General features: G+C 44.4%; 1 protein-coding gene across 1 annotated transcript; it reads left to right on the top strand.

Annotated features, from left to right (window-relative positions):
• The first annotated feature begins 5,864 nt into the window (after positions 1–5,864).
• Positions 5,865–10,171, top strand: LOC129348935 (uncharacterized protein K02A2.6-like). Its single transcript, XM_055010624.1, is given in 1 exon segment — positions 5,865–10,171. A coding segment is annotated over 1 exon segment (3,948 nt). The 3' UTR covers positions 9,813–10,171.
• The last annotated feature ends 288 nt before the right edge of the window (positions 10,172–10,459 follow it).

The raw sequence follows: 10,459 nt of genomic DNA, 5'->3' as shown, positions 1-10,459 counted from the left end.
ACTCCGTAAGGCCCAATGTGTGAGCTAGTTGTGGGTTTTGTTGACATGATAAGACCGGTTGGAGGAAAGAGATACATGCTAGTCATGGTTGACAGATTCTCACGTTGGCCTGAGGCGTGTCCAACCAAGTGAAAGGATGCTCAGTCTGTTGCTAAGTTCTTGTGCCGTGAGGTCATAGGCAGGTGGGGACTTCCAGATCGAATATCCTCAGACAACAGGAAGGACTTTGTGGATAAAACAGTAAGGTTAATCCTACAAAAATTGGGAATTAAACAGTGTCTGGGTGCCGTTTATCATCTGCAAAGCCAAGGTATTTGTGAAAAAATGAATGGTGTGTTGAAAAATCGCATTGTTAAAATTTGTCAACACACAGGTTTGAACTGGGTAGCGGCGCTTCCATTAGCATTAATGGTGTGTCGTTCAAGTGAGCTCTGTGATTTGCGTATGACACCTGATGAGTTGGCTACAGGAAGACGGATGCCAACACCTTGTTTGGGCACAAGTGGAAAGGGTCCAAGTTTGGCACTTTTGGAAGATGAAATGCGAGCCTACATCAAGTACATGGCTGTTTTGCATAAGGGAATATTCACGTATGTTTCTGACAGGCAAAAACAGGAGGAGGCACAGGAGAGGCTTGATGAGCAAAAGAAGAACACGGTGTAACCTGAAGACAAGATATTCATGAAGGTGTTTATTTTTTTATTTTTATTTTTTATTTTATTTTATTTTTATTTTTTTTAAATTTAAAAAAAAAAATTTTTGTCTGCATTTGTTCTCATTGTTTATCTCCACAAAAGAGGTGTCAACATTGTATGAGATTGATGCATATTTTAGTCTTGCAGCCAAATATTTTAATATTTAGTGCATGTGTGTGACCATCACCGGCCCTCCCTGAAAGCTAAGCAGATATTCTTTATTAGAATTCCCTATTATGAGACAGGGAGGGCAGTGCTACACCTCAGTGATGTGTGGGGGAAACAAAGACTGGACAGGACGAACAGGACGAACAGGATGAACAGGGATAGAAACTAACAGGCGGTGCTATTGCAATTAAAGATTGTAAGGTGGTGTGTTATTCCCAACTACTAACTTCACATCAATAAAACAGAAAAAAAAGAAAACCAACACAAAAGAAAAAGAGATTCAATAAATAAATAATTAAACAAACGGTACTGAGCACCATAATTGTGGATGTCTTGACAGTATAGAATAGAATAGAATAGAATAGAATAGAATAGAATAGAATAGAATAGAATAGAATAGAATAGAATAGAATAGAATAGGCCAAAAGAGGATACTAGTGAAAGAGAGAATGAGTTTAGGGTAGAGACTCTGGAGAGATTCTCAGTACATTCTGGTGGGTCCCATCATTCGCTGACAATGGGACTCGGCAGCAGCTGGTGAGACCTGGTCAAACATGCAAGTGTGAAGGACCCCGAAGCCCAGAACAGCAATCACGGCAAGGCAGGGCCAAGCCAACAGGGCACCCCTCCCCCCGGGCCGTAGGAGCCACAGGGTGGCGCCCCAAGAGAGCCTTTCTTTTTTACTTTTTTAAGATGTTTATTAAGTCCATTTCAAATACACAAAACAGCATTTACTACATCTCTTCCAGTTAATGTGCATCAAAACTTTCAACAACATTTACAATAACAAAATAACAATAAAGTTAAAAACTGTACATCATCAATGCTACACAAAAAAGTCAATTCATTTTTTCCCCCATACATTTCAAAACCAAGCAATGTTACATATTAGGTGGATCATTCAATACAAGCCTAAGTTTTTTGTGCAAGATCATTTTGATAAGTTTACACTTAAAATCAAGAGGGACTTTCCACACTTGTAATTTTTGTTTTTCTCCTTTGCATGATTTGTCCTTCAGGATATAGTCTCTGAAAATGCTCAACATCCTTTGGATAACAGTCTCTTTTGGGACAGCATACTTTTTAAATACCCATACATTCCTGGCTTTCCACAGACTCTCCTTTACACAGTTTATCACTACCCACCATCTGTTCTCATTTGCTGACGGTATGTCTTTTACAAACCCATATGCAATGTCGTCATAGGTCATCGGGGCCCTGTAGAGGTCCCGCAGCCAGGGGAGTACAAGTAACCAGATATCTTTTGCAAAAGGGCAAGACCAGAAGAGGTGGGGGACAGACTCGTCATCTCCACAAGTTGGTCTTGGACATTTGGGGCTGCGAGCACAGTGTCTCTGCTCAAGAAAGGCTCTTGTAGGTAAGCACTGGTGGGCAATTTGCCATGCTTAATCCTTGTGTGTATTAGTCAAACTGCTGTTGTTAACATTGGCCCAGACTCTTTTGCATCTTTTCTCTGTCAGTGCACCCACAGGAGCCAGTCTTGACAACTGAGGGGACAATAACTTCTCAATATTTGCTCTCGAAATTTTTCCTGGTGGGATAACTGAAAGTCCATTTCTTAAACTTTGGATTACCGTATTGTAGATTGGGCAGCTGTCTGCATATGGAACACTTAGGGATGGTCTTTTACCCCAGGCATTTAGTACTTTGCGCCCTACCCACAATTTTGCAAAATAATTCCAAGTAGGGCCCTTTTCAGTGCTCAGACAGGCTTTCAAGATCGGGCTTAAAAACATGGCTTTTAACTTTACTTCTATCTCTGGGACTGCTTTACCTCCTTTTTCCACAGGCCTGTACATGATGTCTCTTTTCAATTTCTCATGTTGGCTTTCCCAAATGAAATGAAAAATGGTATTTCTAAGGGACACCATGTCCTTGTGTGGGATGGGGAAAATGGCAGCAAGCTGTGTTATAGAGGCCAGAACTTCTGCTTTTACAACCAGAATTTTCCCTGTAAAGGAGAGCTCCCTGTCCTGCCACTGCATCAGTTTGCCTATCAATTTCGGCAGCCTGGAGTCCCAGTTACAGGTCTCCATGTTTTTTCCTAACTGGACTCCTAGCACCTGTTCTTCCTTTCTGACAAGCCCAGCTCTTCCATGGGTTCCTGCCAATTGAGAAGAAGGGTCTCACTTTTGTTCTTGTTGACTTTTGTCCCTGAGGCCAGAGTGAAATCCTCACATAAGGCCAAAGTTTCTCTGACAGACCTGTTGTCTGACAACAGCAGGGTTAGGTCATCCATGTAAAGGGACAATTTTGCCTGTATCCCTGTACTTCCTGGAACTGATATTCCTTTGATGTTCCTGTTGTTCCTTAAAGCACAGGCTAGTGGCTCTATGGCTAAGATGAACAGGATGGGAGAAAGTGCACATCCCTGTCGAATGTTCGATTGTATGTCCAAAGGGTGTGTGCACTCTCCATTCACCATCACTACACTGTTACAATCTGTATACAGCAAATCCACCCATTGTCTAAAAACCTGGCCAAAATTCATATGAGTGAGGATAGCCTTGAGATAGTGATGGCTGATACTGTCAAAGGCTTTTTCCAAATCCAAACCCAGAATACATAGAGGGAGGCTACGCTCTTGACAGTAAAGGTAGGAGTCTCTGACCAGGGCTAAGCTATCAGACATAGACCTGCCCAGTACACCACATGTCTGATCAAAATGTACTATGGTATTTACAATGGGCTGGATTCGAAAGAATGAAGCCTTTGACAGTATCTTGACATCTACCCCCAGCATCGTCAATGGCCTCCAATTCCTCAGGTCCTCTTTTGGCCCTTTCTCAAACAGGAGAGAAATGGAACCTTTTCGCAAAGATGGGGGTAGTGTGCCTATAAAAAAGCTCTCTTTGAACACCTCCAAGAGGGGGTCTTTCAGCTGATCCCAGAATGTGGCATAGAATTCCTTAGGTAGGCCATCTACACCTGGAGTCTTGTTATTCTCCATACTCTGCATGGCTTTTCTTAGCTCAGCTGTTGTCAAGTCCTCCTCTAACAAGTCTCTGATTGGATTATCAAGTTTATTGGTTTGTTGGGAAAGAAAAAAATGAACTTTGTCTTCTGAAATCTGTCTTTCTTGGTAATGATTGGAAAAAAAAGGATCTAACAACGCCGGGGATCTGTTGAGTATCACGGACCTCCCTCCCTTCTTGGTCTAGCACTGACTGCATACAGTGTTTTGACTTTACCAGTTTTTTAAAAAAATAGCGGGTACATTTTTCATTCTCCTCCAAATATTGTACCCGGCTTTGAGTAAGAAGACCCTTGCTTTTTTCGTTGGCTAATTTCATCATTTCCTTTTTTAATTTAGCAATATCTTCCTCCACATCAAAACCAGAGAGGGCTAGAAGGTAGAAGCGTTGAAGCCTTCCCTGAAGTCTAGCTTGGGACACACACCTCTTGGCAGCAGCCTTCTTACCCTCCAACATAAAGAAAGACTTTGATCTCTGTTTTATGTCTTCCCACCTGTCCCCTACAGACTCATACATGAAGCGCAAAGACTTCCACTGTTCTAATTTGGTTTTAAATTTTGACACTACATCATCATTTTCTAAAAGGCTGGTATTCAGTTTCCAGGGACCTGGACAGGGTCGAATCATCCCAGGAATGTTTATAGAACAGATGAGTTTTGAATGGTCTGAAAAGGGGACTGGTGTTACCAAGCAATCTAGTGGAATCACTCCTGAAGAAGTAAAAAGGAAATCAATATGGGAGAAAGTTCTGCCATTTGTCCACGTAAAGCCTGGAGTGAGGCTGTTTTTGCACATAAATGTATCAGTCAAGTTGTAGTCTTTGATTAAATTACCCAGTACATGAGAGCTAGTATCCAGCCTAACATTAGTAACAGAAGTTGACAAGCGATCCTTTTTGTCAATTATACAATTAAAATCTCCCCCAATTATGACCTCCCGTCCACAAAAAATCCGAGGTTGCAGAATCTGTAAAGTCACTAAACGATCTTGGAGTTCAGAGGGACAATAGACATTGATGATCCTGAATTTGGCTCCATTGAAATCAATGCCCCCCAGAAGAATAAATCCGAAGGGGCACTGGAGGCTCCCAACTTCATGTATTATTATTTAGCCAACCAAATACAATAACTCACCAAATGGATACATCCACATGAAGAATATAACTCCTGGCTGGAACTAGAACAGTTAGATTGTAACCAGATCAAAATCTCTGATCTTCCCTTTATCACTTCTGCCCTTAAACGTCACTCCTGCTTCAAGAACCCTATGATCGCTTCCACCTTGTCTGCTTGGTGGAAAGCACTGGAAATCACAGGCTCCCAATTAAAACCCAGTATACTCTCCCCAATCTGGCACAACCCTAATTTTGCAAACAACAAAAGAGCTCTTTATTTCAGCACATGGGCAGAGAGAGGAGTCACCCACCTCCATCACCTTCTTGATGATAACACATTTAGGACATATATAAACTTATTCCAAACATTTGAAGTAAGAAATGGAAATTTTCTCTGGTACCTACAGGTAAAGAAGATGATTACAAGAAGAATTCCGTTGCTTCAGACTACTTTACACCCAACGGATTTACAGCCACCTGAATTTGTCAAATACATTGTGAAACTGTCTCCAAGAAATAAGAAGAATCTCTCAAAAATTTATAGTTCACTTTCAAAGACACACTCTATACACCTACCAACTCAAAAATGGGAAAAAGACGTATCCAAATTGTGATAGAGTGATTGTGTCACGGTTTGGAATGTACCCCGGAACCTTGGTATTGGTTAGGTGTTCTCACCCGGGACTGTTATGATGAGGTACGCTCCTGTGGATTCCCGCCTGCATGTGTTGTAAGTGAATGAGCGGCTACTAAAAGTTCTGAAACTGTTATCCGGTGTGCGTGCATTATTACTTGAGGTTATAACACCTTTTTGGCAATGTGGATTAAACCGACAGTTGTGTCTCACCGTGTAGCTAGGGCCGAAGAAGAAGTTTCCGCGTAGTTAGCAACATGGCTACAGTCGGCTCACTCACTGAATTTGCCGACAGAGACGGCGACTGGATTGAATATGTCGAAAGGCTGGAGCACTTTTTCCTGGCAAATGACATTGACAACGAGGGGAAGAAGAGGTCGATTCTTCTCAGTGTGTGCGGAGCGAAGACGTACAAGTTGATACGTAATTTAGCAACACCTCGGAAGCCCAGAGATCTCAGTTTCAAAGAACTGGTAACGCTGGTACAGAACCATCACTGCCCGAAACCCTCTGTGATTGTTCAACGCTTCAAATTCCACACTCATTCACGTAAGTTGGGAGTTTCAGTGGCTGCATTTGTGGCTGAGCTAAGACAATTGTCCGAGCACTGTGAGTTTGGAAGTGTGCTGGATGACATGCTGCGCGACAGGTTGGTCTGTGGCATAAATGACGACTGCATGCAGCGCCGCTTGTTAGGAGAAACAGCGCTTAATTTCAAAAAGGTGCTGGATATTGCTCAGGCCATGGAAACAGCAGCTAATAATACTAAAGACATTCAAAAGGCTAATGACAGTGTGCAGCCAACCGCCGTTCATCGTTTGTCCAAGGAAAAGAAAGACAAGCCACAAAAGTCAGTTGAATGTTACCGGTGTGGGGGAGCACATTTTGCCAATGACTGTGGTTTCAAAGACAGTATGTGCCATAACTGCAAGAAAAAGGGGCACATAGCCAAAAAGTGCAGAGGCAGGGCTAAAGATAAACAGAAAAAGGAGTGGAAAATGAAACCCAAATGGGACACACATCACCTGCAGAGCGAGGTACCTGAGGAGGAGCGTGCATTCAACATGTTCAACCTCAAGGAGCCACGGGCAGAGCCCATCTGTGCAACACTACAGGTAAATGGCAAAGGGCTACAAATGGAAGTGGACACGGGAGCCTCAGCTTCAGTGACAAGTCAAGCTACCTACCACAGATTGTGGCGCTAGGGAGGGGCGCCTGCACTCAAAGAGACTAATATCAGGCTGAGACAGTATACTGGTGAGTGCATTCCACTTCTGGGAGCTATAGAGGTAAATCTGGCATATCAAGGCCAGGAGGCCACAGTGAGGCTACTGGTGGTGGAAGGAGAGGGACCTACTTTGCTGGGATGTGACGTCCTACAGAAAATCTGCCTCAACTGGAGAGAAATCAGGTACGTTACAGAGATAGGAGATATACTTGCCAAGTATGCAGACGTGTTTAAGGATGAGCTAGGCACCCTGCGGGGGACAACAGTTAAGCTGTGTGTGGATCCCAATGCACAGCCACGCTTTTTCAAACCACGTGCAGTGCTATATGCCATGAAGGCCAAAGTGGAAGCAGAGTTGGAGAGACTGCAGCAGCTAGGCATCATCGAGCCTATTGAGTTCTCTGACTGGGCAGCCCCGATTGTGCCAGTGCTGAAAGGGGACGGCGAGGCGCGCATATGTGGTGATTACAAACTGACAATAAATCAAGCCTCTCAGCTTGATACCTATCCACTGCCCTGAGTGGAGGACCTGTTTGCTACGCTGGCAGGTGGGCAAACGTTTACAAAACTGGACATGAGTCATGCATACCAGCAACTGCTGCTGGACGAAGAGTCTAAGAAATATGTGACTATCAACACACATAAGGGACTGTTTAAGTACAACCGCCTAGTGTTTGGCGTCGCTTCCAGTCCAGCTATTTTCCAACGCACCATGGACAATCTCCTGCAAAACATTCCCCATGTAGCTGTCTACTTAGACGACATCTTGGTGACAGGTAGAACTGAAGAGGAGCATCTGCGAAACCTCGATCGAGTGTTGAACAGAATGGCAGAAGCCGGGCTGCGCCTGAAACGCAGCAAGTGTGTTTTTCAAGCTCCAAGTGTCACCTACCTGGGCCATCGGATTTCAGCTCAGGGCCTGTCTCCACTGGAAGAGAAAGTGAGGGCGATAAAGGAAGCTCCAAGTCCAAATAATGTTGCAGAGCTCAGGTCATTTCTGGGCTTAGTGAACTACTATGGGAAGTTTTTGCCTGACCTCTCTACTGTTCTCGCACCACTCTATCAGTTGTTGCACAAAGACAGTTCGTGGCAATGGCGACAAACTCAACAGAAAGCATTTCAACAGGTAAAAGAACTCTTACACTTAGCACCCCTGCTCGTGCACTTTGATCCAGACAAGGACGTCATCTTATCCTGTGATGCCTCACCGTATGGTGTAGGAGCTGTCCTTTCTCACCGCATGGAGGATGGCACAGAAAAGCCTATTGGATATGTGTCACGTACACTTACAGCAGCTGAAAAAGGCTACTCACAGCTCGAGAAGGAAGGGCTAGCTGTAGTTTTTGCTGTAAAACCTTTTCATCAGTACCTGTATGGCCGCCCTTTTACCATCTTTACAGACCATAAGCCCCTATTAGGTCTGTTTAGTGAGTCTAAAGGCATCTCACCCATGGCTTCAGCTCGTGTACAGTGCTGGGCATTAACATTATCAGCATACCAGTATCACATATTATACAAGGCAGGGAGTGAAAATGTAAATGCAGATGCTTTCAGCCGTCTCCCCCTCCCTGACACTCCAAGTCTGTGTAGTCTACCCCCAGAGACTGTGTTTTTGTTAGAGAGACTATCTACCTCCCTTGTGACAGCCAAGCAAATCAAAATGTGGACTGACCGAGACCCTGTGTTGTCACAGGTTAAGTGCTGGCTAATGCAGGGCTGGCCAGCAGCAGTTGAGCAGGAAGAGCTTAAACCTTATGCTAGACGTCAGCAAGAGCTCAGTGTTCAGGATGGCTGCGTCCTCTGGGGATCCAGAGTCATTGTCCCACCCCCAGGTAGAGCTCAGATCATGGAAGTACTACATGAAGCCCATCCAGGGGTGTCCCGCATGAAAAGCCTCGCCAGGTCCTTTGTGTGGTGGCCTGGGTTGGACACTGCCTTCGAAGAAAAGGTAAAAGCATGTTCACAATGTCAGGCGAATCAAAAGATGCCAGCTGCAGCTCCACTCCACCCATGGGAGTGGCCTAGTCGTCCATGGTCCAGACTACACCTGGATTTTGCAGTTCCATTTATGGATCACATGTTCCTAGTGTTAGTGGACTCACATTCCAAGTGGCTCGAAGCACACATTATGTCCAACATCACAGCTTCACTCACCGCTGATACTCTCAGAAGCATCTTTGCTACACATGGTCTGCCAGATACTGTTGTCACAGACAATGGGCCTACTTTCACCAGTGATGTTTTCAAGGTGTTCATGGAGAAAAATGGGATCCGTCACATTCGTACTGCACCTTATCACCCCGCCTCCAACGGCTTAGCAGAACGTGCAGTTGAAACACTGAAAGCAGGTCTGCGAAAGATGTCAGGACATTCACTAGAAATGAAGCTTTCACGTTTCCTGTTCCAGTACCAGATTACTCCTCACTCAACCACCGGATTGACGCCGGCTGAGATGCTTATGGGGAGGAAACCCAAATCTCATCTGGATCTGCTTCGTCCAGATGTGGGAGCCAGAGTTGCCCGGTCACAAGATGAGCAGAAAGCTAGACGAGACCTGCATGCTAGAGAGCGGTTGTTTAAACCAGGGGACAGTGTTTATGTCAAAAACTTTGGCAGTGGCTCGCCGTGGCTGCCAGGTGTCATTCACCGCTGTTCTGGTCCTGTGTCTGTTATTGTGGACTTACAGGATGGCAGACTGATTCGCAGGCATCTCGACCACGTGCGTGTCCGCACTGGTGAAGAGGGGAAGGGGCCTCAGAGTGTTTCACACGAGGACAGTGTGGACAGCTCTATGGACTCTGTGGTGGTACCAGTTGACCCTGAGCACACTGATGAGCTATCAGTGCAAACTGGTTCACCTTCACCAGCCACAAATATTTCCAATGGAGCACTCTCTGCTCCTGGAACTGTGAACACTACTGCAGAACTGAGAAGGTCAAAGAGGCAGCACAAGCCTCCTGATAGACTGAGTTTATGAACTGTTAAAGGCTTTGACATCTGTTTTTAAAAAAAAAAAAAAATGTTGAATACAACAGGGTCAGTTTAAATGCTATGTGCTATATGTTCTGGCTATACATGTTTGTGGTGAAATGTCAAACTGTAGCTAAGTGACAAAGTTGTATTTAGCACTTTGAAACAGAGACTAAAATGCCATACGTTTGTGCAATTTGAGCCATGTTATATGTTTCAACTTTAGGGGGGAGAAGTGTGATAGAGTGATTGTGTCACGGTTTGGAATGTACCCCGGAACCTTGGTATTGGTTAGGTGTTCTCACCCGGGACTGTTATGATGAGGTACGCTCCTGTGGATTCCCGCCTGCATGTGTTGTAAGTGAATGAGCGGCTACTAAAAGTTCTGAAACTGTTATCCGGTGTGCGTGCATTATTACTTGAGGTTATAACACAAATCTTTTGACTCTGATTTTTGGACCCAGATCTGTGAAAACACATTTAAAATGACTAAAAACACCAACTTACAATTGATCCAATTTAAGGTGCTTCACAGAACGCATATAACGCAATATAAACTGTATAAAATGGGCTTCTCGCGCTCAGACACATGTACGCAATGCACCCAAAACATGACGGACACTTACTTTCACGCTCTGTGGCTTTGTACACCCG

The sequence above is a fragment of the Amphiprion ocellaris genome, chromosome 5, assembly GCF_022539595.1.
Source record: "Amphiprion ocellaris isolate individual 3 ecotype Okinawa chromosome 5, ASM2253959v1, whole genome shotgun sequence".
NCBI classification, from domain to species: domain Eukaryota; kingdom Metazoa; phylum Chordata; class Actinopteri; family Pomacentridae; genus Amphiprion; species Amphiprion ocellaris.
The sequence above is the reverse complement of the archived record's forward strand: the minus strand, read 5'-3'. Positions and strand labels throughout refer to the sequence as shown.